At 34.4% G+C, this 18,018-nt stretch overlaps 2 protein-coding genes and 1 non-coding gene across 3 annotated transcripts; 2 read left to right on the top strand and 1 right to left on the bottom strand.

The window, feature by feature from the left end:
* Positions 3,591-8,700, top strand: LOC18596359 (probable potassium transporter 13). The gene is made up of 9 exons (XM_007024777.2): positions 3,591-3,910; positions 4,572-4,803; positions 4,900-5,148; positions 5,408-5,458; positions 5,741-6,001; positions 6,089-6,141; positions 6,407-6,521; positions 6,962-7,216; positions 7,305-8,700. The coding sequence occupies exons 1-9, from the start codon at positions 3,869-3,871 to the stop codon at positions 8,282-8,284; spliced, it is 2,238 nt and encodes a 745-aa protein (XP_007024839.2). The 5' UTR covers positions 3,591-3,868; the 3' UTR covers positions 8,285-8,700.
* Positions 8,789-9,356, bottom strand: LOC18596358. Its single transcript, XM_007024775.2, has one exon. It carries the CDS (start codon positions 9,234-9,236, stop codon positions 9,030-9,032), a length of 207 nt encoding a protein of 68 aa, XP_007024837.2. The 5' UTR covers positions 9,237-9,356; the 3' UTR covers positions 8,789-9,029.
* On the top strand, positions 10,158-10,239 carry TRNAS-AGA. Its single transcript has one exon. It is a non-coding gene; the product is annotated as a tRNA-Ser (tRNA).

Below are 18,018 nucleotides of genomic sequence, written 5' to 3'. Positions count from 1 at the left end.
AACAAATAATTTGATGAATTATTTTTTATTTTTATATTTTTAATATAATTAATTATATTATAATTATTATAAAATTATAAATCTTCTTTAAAATTGGGACCTCCCCAAATCGAGGGCCTAAAGCCCTTGCTTGGGTGGCTTCACCCTAGGGCCGGGCCTGACTATAAGTTATGTACTTTGTTTTTTCGATCCCATAAGTTTTTTTTTCAAAATTTGAAGTAAAAAAAAAATCATGATCGAACTCGAAATAAGTTTAATACACATGATGACATTGTTTATAATTCCATATTGTTTGTGAATTTTATATATATGTATATATTATATGATTTATTTGGACTGTGTTTTTCTTTTTTTTTTTTTTGCCCCACTGATTTACTGATGTTAAAACATTTCTTTGAATATACCATCATTAATTAGTCAAAATGATGGTGGATTCTAGTCCATAGCCTTCAAAAGAGCTCATTACCATACGTCTATATATTTAGATATAACTCTACAACGAGTTGAAGGGATCACATGGTAAAATAATTGAATATGTCAAATGTTAATAATAATTTGCAAGATATCACCAATATTGATCAACTAATAAAATCTCCTAAATCATATAGGTGAAATATGTGCTTATAAATATGACAATAAATTAAAAGCATATATATGTATATATCTTTTGCTTGGCAATTGCAAAAGAAAAAAGAAGTCACACAAAGACAAAGGGGAATGCACGTCCAATCCAAGGTTGTAATTAACAACAAAATTCTTCGTTTCTTAAGCTTTGGTTTTCCTTCCTCCATGGAAAAAAAGTCTAAACCAAACAATGCATGTGACATCAGTTGCCGATTGCCAGCGACCACCGCCGTTGGTCAACATTTTGGTAGCTTGATCTGATAGTAGCCATGAAAATCCGCTGCCAAAAGCATGAGAAGATTTATTTGAAATAATTAAAAAAAAAAGAAAAGAAACGGAAACAACCAACTAATTTTGATTTGGTCAAAAGTTAGTTTGTCGTCTTTAAAAGCTTTCCAAATGTTTAGCATAGTTTTTATACCTTAAAATAAAAGTGGCCTGTTTCTCACTCATGGAATTCTAAGCCGAGTTTTAATGCAATATCACTGTCTCATTTTCAGTGCTGCTGCCTTCCCAAAGCGAAAGAAGGAAAGAAAACTGCTTACTTTTCCTTCACCTGCTTTTCATATGCAGCTCTTTGAATTGTTTAGTCCAAGATTCCTTTTCCTTTTTCCCCAGCTAAGTACAAATTGTGGCCCTCGCCAACCATAGTCCATAATTTTCCTTTCTTCTTAATTGTCGCCATTATAAAAAGGTTAATGCATGACATACCCTTTGGAATTTGCCGGTACCCAAGCCTTTTGCTTTTATGTTGCCACTCTTTAACACTTTTCTAATTATTATTATCCATAACCTTTGAAATATCTATCTAGCTAATATATTTCACCGTTGTTTAATTTAAATTATGTGATATATATACTATTAAACGTAAACTCGTCTCATATATGGATGATATTTAAATTTTATAAATGAGGTTATAAAAAATAAAAATTATTTATAAATGAGCATAATTATAACGTGTTTTTTACATAAATCAGTTTTCAAAATCTAAAAACTCATCATTGATGTATAATATCAGAGCCCTCCTTTTAATTTTTTTTTGGGCACAAAGGAAGGTTAGATCCCAAGCTGCACAAACGTGTTTTGCCAACCTGATCATTTTGTTCTGGCAAAAGATTTCATAATAATAATTAAAACTTATCATTATACAACAAAATTTTCAAAATTTTCTTATTAATGTTTTTTTGAAAATTTCTTTCTATTTATGTTATTAACGCTTAATTATTATCTTTTTCGACCTAGGTTACAAATTTATAATTTTATGGGCTTCACCAAAAAGTATAAGATTGCTTTTTCCATATTTGTCACATCCGTTTATATATTTATCCATAATAAATACAAAATGTTTTCATAATTGTTGAATTTGTTCATGGTTAGTAATAAAATCAAATTATAGAGCTACCAATATATATATATATATATATATGATGCAATATATAATGGGAGTTAGCTAAGGCCTCTATCATAGTGTATTCGGTACGTACTCTCCACCTTTGAGAATATTCTTATTTTGCGATTGTGGAGTCACAGGCATTCTCACACGAAGGTTTTTTTTTTCTTTTAAATATTTATAACATATATATGTATGAGACATTCCTCATATATACAAAGTTAAAAAAGCATGGAAACTCTATGTAGTAACAGATAATACAATTTTTTATGCACTTTGCCCACTGCAGAAACTATAGAGTCACTCTATTTTTCTACAAATGAAGTTGATTGAATACCATCTCAATTCCCAAGTCAATTAGAGATTTTGAATATTTTAAATTCCAAATTGGTGAGATTTTTTTTAATGATTCTTTATTAATGCAAAGGAATCCTTCCCAATCAAATTAAATCAAATCACAAACTAAATGCAAAACAAAATAAACGTAGAGCATAAAACATCAGGTAAAGGCAGTGTTAGATGAAAAATTTTGGGTAGATACCTCAAGTTTAGATAATGGTGAAATGTAGAATGGGATTAGCCCGACTAGGCTATCCCCAAAAAAAGAAAGCAAATAAATATGTTAGGCAAGTTAGATCATTTCATGGGTTTAAATTTGTTAGGCTTGAGTTTGGTTTGTTAGTTTAAATATTGCTAAGACCAGCAATCGATATTAGTAGAATTCCTTTCATGAATCAAGATACATTATGATTATATAATTGAAACTTTTTTTACGAGTTTATGTAAGTCTATTAAAATTTTATTAAAAATTATACATATAATTATGGAATTTATAATAGTTGACAATTGGGTGGATTCAGATTGGACAATTCAAGTTCTATTATTTAAAAATTTGAGTTTATTTTTTTAATTTGAAATCAAATTTAATTTTTGAATCGATTCAAATGAGTTTTTAAATCCAGTCGATTTTTATCGTCTTTGATAATTCATATTAAATTTCATAATAAAATCAATAATTTTTTAATAAATAATTAATAACTTGAAATTTTTTTTTTTTGGAAGTATGATAACTTGAATTTTAGTTAAAAAAAAGATCTCAAAATTTCATTTCCAACCATGTGACTTTTTTTCGTATTTTGTTCACTCCAATTGAAAAGGACGGAGAAAGGGAAACCAATGCTGAAAATGGAAATATAAAAAAATGCATTTACCATTTATCTTTTCGTACAAACAAGAAACCCAGGAAGTATAACGCAAAATATTCCCGTAAACATTTTTCAATACAGTTTTTTTTAAAGGAGTGAGTGCAACCTTTTGGACTTTTAGTTTTCCCACCAATTGAAAATTTTCCTATATATGGAAAATATTCTCCAAAATAGTAACTAAATGAAACCAAATATCTAAATACAAGATCAAAGCACAAACGGATGAGGAGAAAGGAGGCTGATTTGCAACATATAAAAAACACAAAATTAGTTCGTGTTTTTTGTTTTGGCGCCCTTCAAAAGAATGAAGAGAAGGAGTCTCTGTTCCTACCTTTCAAAAAAGAAGAAGAAAAAAAGTCTCCGTTCCTTATGTCACACGTTCTTTTTATTATTATTAATATTGTTAACTGCCTCTCTCCAAATCCAACTCACTGTTTTCTCTTCTCTCTCTAGAACCCAAAAATAAAGGAGGAAAAGAAAAACACTCTATTTTACAACTCTCTCTGCCTCTCTTCACCTTTACACTCTCTTTTTCGATATCTCAAAGCCCTTTTCTTCAATTCTTTTGGAGTTTAGGGGTTTCGTTTTCGGTACCCATTTCGGAGCTCCTTTTGCTTACCGTAAAAAGAAGAAGAAGAGACACTGTTGTATGGATCCGGAAGCCGGGTCCGTGACCCGGGAGTCTCGGCTGGTACCTTTTTTTTTTCTTTCAAATTTTAGATTTTTGGATTTTTATGTTTGTATTTGTTGATTTGCTTAACTGGGTACTTCTCTTTTATTGGTTTTTTCGGAGGTGTTTTAGTTTTCGTGTTTGTTAGTTTTGGGTTCTGTTTGTTTTCTGAGAAAATGTGGAAGAAGTGTAAGGAATTTTGATTTTGTTAATGTTGATGATATTTTTCGTATAGGATTATCTAAAGTGAACTAAATGGGATAACTGGGCTTAGTTCACGTTGCCTTTGAATTCAGTTTTCCATAATAAATATCATTCTAGTTTTCTGTTATTATTCAATTTTTATTCAATTCGGTTTTGGTTGCCCGTTTGTTATATGAGTTCCCTGCTATCTTTTAATATTATTTGGTGAACAAACATATCATTTCTTTGAAGAATATGAAGTTCCAAAAGAAGATGAATTTTAATTTGCTTGTTTTTTTTTCCTGCACGTGACTTATTGAACGTGCTTGTTCTCTTTCTAATATTCCACTTATTGAAGATGTTTAGAAAGCATACCATAGCATTTTCGCATATTTTATTATGTGCAAGAAAGAATTTTGATAAGGAATGAGGAAATTCTAATATGTGTTTTTTTGCTCAGCCAAAATTCTAATATGTTTGATGCTTGTTTTACATGCAGAAATTTTACAGGACTACTTTATGTCTTGCGTATCAGAGTTTTGGTGTTGTATATGGTGACCTGAGCACTTCGCCAATATATGTTTATAAAAGCACGTTTTCTGGGAGGTTGAGCCTTCATGAGGAAGATGATGAAATACTTGGGGTACTGTCTTTGGTTTTCTGGACTTTGACTCTAATCCCTCTATGCAAGTACATTATCTTTGTATTAGGGGCAGATGATAATGGTGAAGGTGCTTTCAAAGTCCTGCATATTTATCACCTTGTTTATTGAGACAAATATAGCTGCATTTAGTGTGAATTTCCTGAAGGAAGCCTCGTTCCTGCAGGTGGAACCTTTGCTTTATATTCATTACTTTGCCGGCGTGCAAAGCTGGGTCTTTTGAGTGCTTCTGATGCACCTGATGATGACATATCTGCTTATAACTCTGGACTACCCAGGAAGGAAACTGTAGCTAGTTCAATTTTAAAAGAGTTCTTTGATAAGTATCAAAGTTCCCGTATTGTTTTGCTTCTACTTGTGCTCCTGGGGACTAGCATGGTTATTGGTGATGGTATCCTAACCCCATCAATGTCTGGTATTACTTTCTCCTTGGATTACTGGGAATTCGATTAGCTTTAATTCTTTTCAGAAGGATGAATCTGGAAGTTAGATTATTTTACAGATCATTTTGATGTTGCTTTGCAGATGAACCCTATGAAATTGAATATAACTGTTTCTTGCTTCTTGATGTACTAATCACAAGAAGTTGCATCTTGTTACTTCATGTGCTGAATTTTTTCTTCTCCTTTATGATCACCTCCTGCATTTACTAATGAGTTGCATTTTTTATACAGTTCTTTCTGCAGTTAATGGCATCAAAATTAAGGCCACCGGTCTTCATGATAGTAAGTCAAACTAGCATTTTCGATCTTCCTTTAGAGTGTAGAATTCCTTTTCAATTGCTTCAGGGTCAGTCAAGTTGCTCCCAATAACAGATATATCTATAAGCTAGCCCAACTCCATTCTTCCAGTTGCTAGCTAGTTGGAAATTTGCAGGAAAGCTAGTTAGCATATTACATGTGGACAGCAGTTTCCATAACTCCCTTTTGAATGGAGCTAGTATAGTTAAGTTACATCTTTGATCAATAAAATGGATGCACATCTTTAATTTGGCTTCTCTCATGCAGATTATACTGTACTTATTGCATGTGTGATTTTGGTGGGGCTGTTCGAACTTCAGCATGTTGGGACTCGTAGGGTTGGATTTCTTTTTGCTCCTATTTTGTTAGCATGGCTCTTTTGCATTAGTGTCGTTGGAATTTACAACATAATACACTGGAATCCACGTGTAATCAGTGCTCTGTCACCATATTATGTGTATAACTTTTTCAAAAAGACTGGAAAAGATGGATGGAGCTCTCTTGGAGGCATTGTTCTTTGTGTTACAGGTTCGTCAATAACCCCTCAAGATAAACCCATTTTATTTAAGGTAATTTTGATTAGAATAATGAATATTCCCTCTTTCAATTTATCAGGCGCAGAGGCCATGTTTGCTGATCTTGGTCATTTTTCCCAGCTTTCCATCCGGGTAAGTTCTTACCTTTGATTGTACAAAGTTTGAATAATTTGGAAATGAATGAGAGCCATCAAATGCATGCTATCATCTGTTCCCATCTATTTTGCTTGTTGCAAATATTGTAAATGTCTTTGTGAGAGTTTCTGATCTTTCTCTGTTTTCTACCTTTGTTTGTTCAGTGGTTTGTGTAGACATATTTGCCTATTTCTTATGTGAAAGCATGATTTTAACTGATCTGCTTTCTTGATTTCTATTAACATATGTTTCTGATGAACAGATTGCATTCACTGTTGTTGTCTACCCTTGCTTAATTTTGGCGTATATGGGTGAGGCTGCTTATCTCTCCAAGCACAAAGTGGACCTTCAGAGAAGCTTCTATAAATCAATCCCTGGTAAATCAAATGAATGAGTCTTGTACTTCATTAGAGAGTGCTCCATGCTGTTGCTCTGTGAGTAAAGGATGGTTTGGAGTCTACTGTGTTTGGTCACAAAAACATGTAAACCATATAGATTAGTAAGCACCATTGTAAAGGTTTATGGTATCAAAGCCTTTTGGATGAGTTTAAAGGGTACTTGTTCAAGTCTTGACTACTGCTGAGTGAAAAAAGGAAGTCTGGACTGCTTAAATCTTTAAATATCTGCTCCAATCCAATAATGCTACATTCAATTGCTAATAATACTATTGCTTTTTAATTATTTTTTATGGCATAGAGGAGTGTTAAAGATACTAGTAAGGCTGAATATAAGAGATGCTTTTTTCCTTATGATCAGATGTAGTATTTGGGGCTTGGGTCATAATCTCATAGCAAAATTCCCCCCTTTCTCTATGCAGAGGTTGTATTCTGGCCAGTGTTTATCATTGCAACCCTTGCGACAGTTGTTGGGAGTCAAGCAATTATTTCTGCTACTTTCTCAATAATCAGCCAGTGTAGGGCTTTGAAGTGTTTTCCACGTGTCAGGGTGATACACACATCAAACCACATACATGGGCAGATCTACATACCAGAGGTGAATTGGATCTTGATGGTTTTATGCCTTGCTGTTGTGGCTGGCTATAGGGATACGGACATGATAGGCAATGCATATGGTACAATCTAGAGCTCTCTCTCTTATGCCTCTCTTCTCCCTGCAGTTCACTCACATTCAACTTTGACTTGTTGCTATTCTTGTTTTAGGCCTTGCAGTGATTACTGTAATGTTGGTTACCACCTGCTTGATGTTTCTGGTTATCGTTCTGGTTTGGAAGAGGAACATTTTGGGAGCTGTTGCTTTTGTCATTGTTTTTGGGTCTCTGGAGATGTCTTACTTCTCCGCATGCCTTGCAAAAGTTCATAAAGGGGGTTGGTTCCCTCTGATTTTCTCCCTAATAGTTCTGTCTACAATGTGCATATGGCACTACGGGACTCTAAAGAAACACTCTTATGAGTCGCACAACAAGGTAAGCTTGGATATGCTTCTAAGCATGGGCCCAAACCTTGGTATAAATCGTGTTCCTGGAATAGGCCTAATCTACTCAAATGTGACCACAGGGGTCCCACCAATGTTTACCCACTTTGTCACCAACTTTCCTGCCTTTCACCGTATCCTTATATTTGTTACTATACGATCTCTCACAGTTCCTAAAGTTCCTCTCAATCAGCGATATGTTATAAGTCGCATTGGTCCAGCAGAATTCCGCCTGTTCCAATGTGTTGTTAGATACGGTTACAAGGATGAAAGGAAGGATAGTCATGATTTTGAGAGTCGTCTGATTGAAACTGTGGCAGAATTTTTACAGAGCGGCAGTGATGATAGTGAAGTTCGAGCCTTAGGAATGGAATTCGGCCTGAATCAGCAGGAATCAAGTCCACCAGTGGATGTTGCTGCTTTGGGGCTTGAGAATGGAATCAGTAGCAGAGCTAGCAAGAGAACAGTGAGATTTCGTGGAGTGGGATGTAGCAAGGAATTGGAGGATCTGACAGAGGCAAAGGAATCTGGTCTGGCATATATGATGGGTAGCACTTGTATTTTGGCGAGTGAAACATCTTCGTATTTGAAGAAGTTTGTCATAAACATTGTTTATGGGTTCTTAAGACAGAACTGTAGGCATCCAGCCACAGCACTTGGGATCCCACACACCTCTCTGATCGAGGTAGGAATGGTTTATCGTGTGTAAATCATGGCACAAGGTTTTAAAGAAGGTGAAGATTTTTGAACAGAACTGAAATGGGAAAGGATCTGCCGATGCAAAGGGAGGGAATGTGGTGCGCACTAGTGCCAGTGACTGGTAATTGACCTAACCGCCAAATTTTAACACTTTTTGTAATAAAGACATGTAATTAGATTTTAAACTTTGCTTAGGTTTTCTTACAGATAATACAGGTTTTCTTAGGTTTGGAGGTTTTGCAGATTTAGCCTTATAGGAATACGCAAACATGTAATCATAATTTTTCATAGTGTAAACAAATCTCTCTGGCTGTTCCTTGATAGAAGTTAGAACATGTAATCAAGAAGCAGTCTTCCTTGGCCCATCTCTCTGTAACACCTATTCTGTTGTTTAATAACAGTTTTAGAAACAACAAATTCCCACCACTTAACACTTCATTTTTAAGGATTAGTTGCATCAGCAAACATTATGCATCATGAAATAACTGGATTAATCTTTGTCAAGCAAGGAAAATTCACATCAAAACTGAAAACCAAATTATGCATCAGAAAATAGATTTAGAGCTGCTATACATCTTTATTGATTCATGATTCAACTAATATACACCCAACACAGTATATCTCAATTTCACACAAGTATAAGCAACAAAAACACGCGAACAATCAACTTGTTTCGACACCCAAAAAATTGTTTTTTAAAGGAACCCAGATATAAAATCTGTTCCTGTTGTAACTTCAATTCTGAGATGCCCCTATCAAACATTGGCCAAGTTGTCAGGCTTGGTGTGTGGAGGTGATGGGAAAGAGGTTGTTGCACCGGGCGGCGGAGCTGGTACCCCATAAATCTGAGGATTGGTACGGATGTCTTGTCTCCCTTTAGCTCTTCCCCAGAAGTAACACCCAACACCAAGTAATATGCAGAAGATAATTAGAGGAAGAGAGATCACTACCACCATGCCCATCTTCACTCAACCAACCCAAGAAGACTTCACAAAGAGAGGAGAAGGGGAGAAGATGTTGTAAGAATTTTGGCTGCTTTAAAAGGATTTGGAGGTTTCAGATTCTGTCTAGAACAGAGTGGAGTGGGTGGGTTTTTAAAGGTGCTTGCTCTCGGTATGCTTAACGTTCAAGCCTCCAACGGCTACTTTTTTTTTGGTGGGCCAGAACTCCAAAGTAGCTTTGGCATTTGCAGTGGAGAAACTGAGAAAGTGTAACATGGTGAGTTGGCTTACGAATGGGCCTTTGTCTGCCAAATCACGACATTCCGATTCTCCTTGGGTGTTAGGAGAGTAGTTTATTATTATGACTCCACTTAGTGAAGGTTCTTCTCTAATCAAGCTCAATTTAGTACTATCAATACGCAAATCAAAGATAGCCACAAATTTACCAAGAAGATTCTTCTAAAAGATTTTTTTTTTTGTTTGATGGGAAAAGGGCTACCAAGTATTGTGCAACCAATCATGAATGTTTCATCTTTGTCCTAATGGTTGAATTCAACGATTAAACAAAATTACTAGATGAAAGAAGAAACCTCCATATCCCAAAATTTCAATGTTTTGATTAATTTGGAGTGAGAAAATAATGTACTTTTAGAGTCTGTTTGATCTAATTTTTTTTTTAACTTAAAAATTATTATGAAGGTTTTATGAAAAATAATAACTTTTAAAATTACGTTAAAATTGTTTGGTAAATTTTTTTTATAAGTTATAATTTTTGTTAAAATTATCATATAAGGTAACCAGTATTCTTTTGAATTCACAAGTTAACCAGTATAATTGGGTTTTGGTTAACCACTCTACAATACTTTAGGATTACTTGAATGTGAAAATACAATTATAAATACTTGTACTGTTAATGAACATGGCTTCGAGTAAGAGCAAATGGTGGACGTGCCGGAGTGGTTATCGGGCATGACTAGAAATCATGTGGGCTCTGCCCGCGCAGGTTCGAATCCTGCCGTTCACGGCCTTGTTTTTATATTTATCTCTTCAATGAAAAAAGGTCAAAAGGAAAGCGTGAGCTTGGACCAAAACCACCCAAGGTTGGCATGGTTTAATATCCATCTTCTACTTGGGCCTGTAGTTTAGATTGGGCCAAGACTTTCTGTCAGCCCGTTAGTTTTTTCTTTAAAAAAATTGAAGTTTTGATTGGTAAGATGTTCTTTTTTTCCTTTTGGTTACACTATGGTTCATACTTCACACATGAAACCTTTAAATTTAAATTTCCCAGTTTATTTACAAAGAATTGACTTTGGACAAAATGGTTTAGACTTTTGGTTGACTTACCATTATATCAATATTATATTTTAGGGATTAAATTAAAGTCAATGCCCCATAAGTTTTACTTTGAGATCAATTAATAATCACCAACAAAAGCTTTTGCAGCTGTCTCCTTCACTTATCTAAATTCCTATCCAAGAGAAATGTACTTATCTTTGATTCCCAGTAAGTCATTTAGTTGCTACTGGGTTGCAACGTTTCCTTGTGTATATGCATACAATATATTTGAGACACATTCTTCTTATTCTCTTTTTTTTTTTTTTTTGGTTTGTGCAGAGATTTGAGACACACTTCAGTTGAAGTAATGATATCATCAAATCAAATTGGTTTCTTCACCAAACCAAAACGAGCAGAAAAGAAAATTGAAAATTTCAATCCATCACAATAGCTTATAGAAAAAAATAGTTCTGAAATCGAGACACCTCACCAAACAATGAAGAGCTTATTTAGTTCAAAAAACATGGAAAAACATATATATATATATATATTTGTTGAACTGTTGATGCTCTCACTTCTTCTCTTAAAGAGGAGTTTTAAACAACATTCATGCCATTTTGTTGCTTCAAGTAGATTGGATTGGGATGATGGGGAGAAGGAGAAGGAAATGCAGGATATTGAGGAGCTGGTGGAAGGGTGCCTGTGGCCATAATACCATCTGCAACCGCAATCATTGTCTGTGACTGAGGATTAGTGCCAAGCTGTTGAGCAGCCATTGCTTGCCCTTCTTGCTGCCCCTTGTGCCTCCCTAAAGCGTAGCAACCAAGGGATAAGAGGATGAAGAAAACCACCATGGAAGTGAAACAATCAGCACATATCCCATTTTCCAGCCTTGCTCTCTTGCAGGAATATTTAGGATGATCAAAATTTCCCTTTGAGCTACCTGCAATGCGAGATGAAAGTTCTTTGATGGATAATGATGTTTGCTCCGCAGTTTTATCTGGAGGAAGAATGGGAAAAAAGAAGTTGTTTAAAACAAACCTTTCTGCTATATGCTTATCAAATGGAGAGAAGGACCAAACGCAGAGGGACTAATTAATTGTCGTTACTATCAAACCATGGATGTCTATTTATGGCACTGAGAGCTCAAGGAAAATTGCACCCACTTTACTTTTTTATCTTATCAATAATTTGCCTTTCTTTTTTAATGTTCTTACAAACTAGGTATTGAGAAAACATCTCTGAGAATAATTTTTGATTGATTATAAAAGTTCACCACATAGCTCAGGACAAAACTATGAGATAACATACATAGCTATGTAGTTTGATTAAATATATTCGATGATTTTACAGCAAATCAGGAAAACAACAGTGGTATCAGTGCCATTCATGAGTGGTATGGACAGATTAATCAAAGTTCCGTAGTTAACCGCAACATTACTCTTAATTTGCATCGGTTGGGCGGCTTAATTTTGTTATGTTTTTATTCCTCCAACCTTTGCATGTTCTCTAAGCTCTAAATAACTTCGTGAATTGTGATAGTTTTCGGTTTGACTTTTACCCCGTCAACTACAATCAAGTGGGATTTAACTTTATTTTCTCGTTTTTCCTTGCAAAATATTTATCAGTTCGGCTGGCAGCATGTTCTGACTTCCTTCCAGATGTTTGTGACTTAATTATTCATCAACTTTTTCTATCCATCTTTTTCGCTGCTCATAATTAGCCAAGATATTTACTACTTGATTCTAAATTAATATATAATATTTTTAAATAAATTTAAAATCAAACGTTAGATATATTATTTTTCTTTTTAAACTAATTTTCCTTTATCTTTCTAGATCAAAGTTTTAGTCATAAATTAATTTCAATGTATATCAATTACTTTAGAATTAAGTTGTAAACATTTTCATTATTTTTTATAGCGGAAAGAATCCTTAGTCCTTACCCTTCCCTTCCCTTACAATGACAAGGAAAATGTGGGTCAAACATATGTTTCCTAGCTGCCAGCCATACAACTTGCTTAAAGTTTTTAATTAATTAAGCTGGTTTTTCACGTATAAACAAAAAAAAAAAAAAATTCAATCAGGGGTTCGGTTTTACACATTTGGCTTCATGTTTTGATCTCAATATGTTTTCTTTTGCAGCCAAGTATACCAGGATGGAGATTGGTCCTAGCAAATATTCCTGATAGTTTTACTAATTAAATTCAACAGCAAATGCCAATTCAAAACAATGTTATCAAAAGAATTAATAACATTGATGGTTTCTTCTTCCTGGAAGGTTGACAGGGTGATAGTCATTGTCAATGCTCTTGCTGGCTTGCTAACAATGTGCTACCTAACAGAGGCATGCATCTTTGAATTAATGCACCTTTCACAAATTATATTATACTTAGAAATGCATTCTTTATATATATATATTGAAAAGCACAATGTTGTTTGTAGTTATGGTATGCATCGATAATAATCACTAGACAATGAAGGGTCAAGTGAAGCAAAGAAGGTCTGACGGTTTTTGATCAGGGCTGAGGACGATCTTGTGGTGTCCATGGTTACCTACATTGGTATGTTGTTTCGTTTCTTACCAGCTTTCGAGCGGGCGATCGTGGTTAACTAAGAAGATGTTATTGTGTGAAAGTCTTGTTGAAATCAAGAGAACAGGTGCAGAGAGAGCAAAACGATGGTGAAGAGGAAGTTCTTTCATTCTTCGTTAAAAGGAAAAAAAATCACTAGTAAACTATTTATAATAGTCTGTTTCAACTAATTGACTAATGACTAGGTTAACTACATAATTACTGTACAGTGAAATGGTAAAATAGTAAAAAAAATATTTACATTAAATAGTCACATGACTTGCACATGACTCTTGTTACTAAGCCTTTGATATACTTTGGCATTTGGCATTCGATCCTCTGACTTCTTAATGCTTTAGTCTTTTAACTTCTAACTCTAGTTAAGCAAATTCTCCAAGTAAGTCTAATATTCCCCCCCAAGATGAACTGTGTATATCACACATATTCATCTTGCTAAGTAATCTGTAGAAATCCTTAGGCTGTAAAGCCTTTGTGAATATATCTACAACTTGATCTGCTATTGAGATATATACTGGTTCTATTAAACCTGCAATTATTTTTTCTCTAATGAAGTGACAATCGAGCTCAATGTGTTTTTTACGCTCATAAAACACAGGATTCTTGCTAATGTAAATGGCAAATTGACTGTCACAGTACAGTTTAACAACATTTGTCTGACAAATTCCAAACTCTGCCAACAAGGATTTCAACCATATTATCTCACAGGTTGTTGCTGCCATGGAACGATATTCAGTCTCAGTTGAACTTCTAGCAACTACAGATTGCTTTTTAGCCTTCCAACTAACCATTGAATTTCCAAGAAATAAAGCATATCCAGTGACAGATTTTTTAGTATTTGGACAACTTGCCCAATCACTGTCAGAATAAGCTTGAATTTGCAAGTTTGACTGTGAATGCAGTAGAAGTCCTTGTCTTGGTGCCCCTTTCAAGTATCTTAAAACTCTGAATGCTGCAGCTAAATGATCATTTAATGGTTTGTCCATAAACTGAGATAACACTTGAACAACATAACAAACATCTGGCCTTGTAAATGTCAAATACAATAACTTTCCAACCAATTGTCTGTAAACAATAGGATCTTTCAATCGGTAATCTTCAGTGGATTTCTGCAACTTGTAATTATAATCCATAGGGGTTGACACTAGTTTAGCACCTAGTAGACCATATTCTTCAAGCATATCCAAAGTATATTTGCGTTGACAAACAGATATTCCTTCAGGAGATCTAGCAATTTCCAACCCCAAAAAATACTTAACTGTACCTAAATCTTTTAACTTGAATTGTGTACTTAAGTACTCTTTAATGATGTCAACTAACTGATCAGATGTACTACCAATCACAATATCGTCTACATACACCAGCAATGTAGCAAAATTTCCATCTCCAGTAGACATAGTAAATAGAGAATAGTCTGACAAAGATTGCTTAAAACCATACCTGATGAGAGAAGCTGTAAACTTTGCATTCCATTGCCTAGAAGCTTGTTTGAGCCCATATAAGGACTTGTGAAGCTTGCAAGCAAGTTTTGTATCAGATGAATACTCCTCTTGAACTGTATAACCTGGTGGAATCTCCATAAAAACTTCCTCCTTAAGGTCACCATGAAGAAAAACATTATTTACTTCAAGCTGCCTTAAACACCACCCTTGTGCTGTTGCAATAGCTAGAAAAACTCTAACTGTAGTTTGTTTAGCAACAAGGCTAAACGTTTCTTGATAATCAAAACCTTCAACTTGGCTGTAACCTTTTACTACTAAACATGCCTTATATCTTTCCACACTACCATAAGCTTTCATCTTCACCTTGTATACCCATTTACAGCCTATAGTGTGACAATGTGAAGGCAAGGGTACTACAGACCATGTTTTATTGTCTTTTAAGGCTTGCAATTCAAGTGCCATTGCATCTTTCCAATGAGAATGTTGAATAGCTTGATGATAGGAAGTAGGTTCATGAATTTAAGATAAGGCCAAGGTAAAGGACTCATGAGTTGAAGACAGTTTATGAGCAGACAAGTAATCTGTTATAGGATGTGAAGTTACATTGTTCGAGCTTGAAGGAATATCAATATGCTAGGCTTCTAAATATTTAAGAACATGTCTGGCTCGAGAACTTCTCCTAGATAAAGAATTGATATCAGGTTGAACAGACACAAAACTAGGTGTAGCATGGTTACTAAAATTTGGAACATGATCAGCAGAGTCAATAGGAAAATTTTGAGTGGAATCAATGGAATTTGATGACAAATGATTTTCTGAATAAATGTCATGTTCACTTGACTGAGAACTAACAGGTGGAGGGTCAGAATTAGGTAAAACATTAGAACTAACTTGGAAATGATCAAATATAGAAGCAGGTACACCAGGTGTTTGATAAAATGTAGGAACATCACTGCTATAACCTTTAGACAAAGAAAAAGGAAAAACATTTTCATGAAAAACAACATTCCTGGACACTAACACTTTATGAGCATCAATATCATAAACTTTGTACCCTTTAACACCATTTTGATACCCTAAAAACACAAATTTACTAGCTCTTTTATCAAATTTCTTTCTGTGTTGAGATAAAGTGGATGCAAAACACAAGCAGCCAAAAAACTCTAAAATGGTTATGGGTAGGTAAAGCAAGATACAATAGCTCAAATGGTGTTTTATTGGAGGGAAGTCTAGTAGGCATTCGATTAACAATATGAACTACTGTCATAACAGAATCACCCCAAAATGACATAGGTAGATGTGACTGATGCAACAAGGACCTAGCTACTGTCAAAATGTGTTGATGTTTTCTTTCCACCAAACCATTTTATTTAGGAGTTTCATTACAAGACAAATGATGAATAATACTTGTTTTTGCATAGAAATCAAGTAGTTTAAACTCTAATCCATTATCTGATCTTATAATTTTGAGTAATGTTTGAAACTGATTTTTACAAAATTTTGAAAAGTAGGAATGATGCTTGATACATCAGATTTATATTTCATTAAGAAAACCCAAGTGAAACGAGTAAAATCATCAACTACAGTGAGAAAATATCGTTGACTAGACAATGTAGGTATTTCATAAAGTCCCCATATGTCAACATGTATAAGATCAAAAACATTCTTTGAACTTTGAATATGAACAGGAAATGGAAGTTTTTTTTTTGTTTAGCAAGGGGACATATTTCCCAAAGCAAATCATTTGAGCAGTGAATATCTGAAACTTGTTTATTTAACACATGTATCCTTTCTATAGGAGGATGTCCTAATCTAAAATGCCATAGGTCAAAAGACCTTGGAGCTGAAACACAAGGCTTGTTTGAAAAAGAATTACAAGAAGTAAAAGAAGATACAATTGAAAAATCAACAAGTTTTTCCATACTGAACTTTGATAAATCTTTTTCATCCTTGCTATCTTGCATGAGATAAAGGCCTGAGTAAACTCTAGCTACACCAGTCACTGTCCATGAGGTAAGGTCCTGAATAATGTAGACTTTATCAGTGAAAAACACAGAATTTGAAGTAGAATCAGTGAGCTGAGAAACAAATAGCAAGTTAAATTTGAAACTAGGTACATACAACACATTTGACAAGGTAAGCAAAGGAGTTATTTTAACTATGCCAATATGAGAAACAATGGCTCTAGTATTGTTTGGGAGCTGAACATATCTATTAACAATAGGCTTGATAGAAATGAATTTATCTAAAGTAAAACACACATGATCTGTTGCCCTTGTGTCTATGATCTAGGAACTTTGTTTAATCATGAAAGGATTCACATTTTTATATCTAGCAAGAAGGTTATTTGCAGTATTAAAACATGAAATTCCAGATATGATACCTGCAAAAGATGAGTTGATCAAAGAATGTTTCGCTTGGTGGTTGCTTAAAGAAGGAATTGATGAAGGACTTTTATCATCATTGACATTCATACCACTCCCATTGAGAAGATCCGCCAGCTTATGAATTTGCTGCTTTATCATAGACAATTGTGAGTCAAAACCAAGAACTTCAGTGCCATCTTCATGATTTTGCTGCAAGTCTTCTGCATCAACATTATTACCAGCAAAAACTTGATTCACAACAGATTTTCCTTTCTTGAATCCATCTCATTTTCTTTTTGTTAATTTAAAATCATATGGAAAACCTATCAATCTAAAACACCTTTCTTTGACATGGCCCTTTTTGTTACAGTGAGAACAAATGACATCCTTTTTTAATTTCCTTTTTCCTTTAGACATAGTGGCCATGGCTGCTGTAGATTCCAAAATGGACTGCCCTTGTATCAATAAATTCCTTTGAGTTTCCTTCTTTAACACCAAGCTATAGACCTTATTTAAGGAAGGTATTGGATCCATTAATATGATTTGAGACATGATCCCATAAAATGAATAATTTAAACCATTCAAAAACTTGAATGTCATGTCTTTCTGGTACTGTTCAGTGTATTTCTTGAAACAATTTGGGTTGCACTTACCACATTCGCAACGTGGTAATGATCCAAAATTCTTCATTTCTTCCCAAACACCCTTCAACTTAATGAAGTAAGTATCCACAGACCTACTCCTCTGTGTTATTTTGCCTAAAGTGTACTGTAAGTTGCACACCCTAGTATCATCTGGCTGTGCAAAGTTCTGTTTCAGTGTATTCTAAATTTCCATCGCATTATCCATATAGAAAATTGTTGAGGCTATAGGTGCTGTTACAGAGTCTAACAACCAAGCCACAATCAAGTCATTACACCTATTCCATGACTCAAACAAAGGATCCACAAGTTCTGGTTTAAGGATATTTTCATTAACAAATCTAGCTTTATTCTTAACAGAAAGAGCAAGTAGGAATGATCTACACCATGGCACGTAATTATTTGTTGTCAGCTTGGGGTTTATCACTAGTGATCTAGGATGATCACTATGATGCAAATAAAACAGTGATTGAGGGTTCTCGGTTGGTG

This window comes from Theobroma cacao, chromosome 6 (assembly GCF_000208745.1).
Source record: "Theobroma cacao cultivar B97-61/B2 chromosome 6, Criollo_cocoa_genome_V2, whole genome shotgun sequence".
NCBI classification, from domain to species: domain Eukaryota; kingdom Viridiplantae; phylum Streptophyta; class Magnoliopsida; order Malvales; family Malvaceae; genus Theobroma; species Theobroma cacao.
This window is presented reverse-complemented; position numbering and strand designations above follow the sequence as displayed.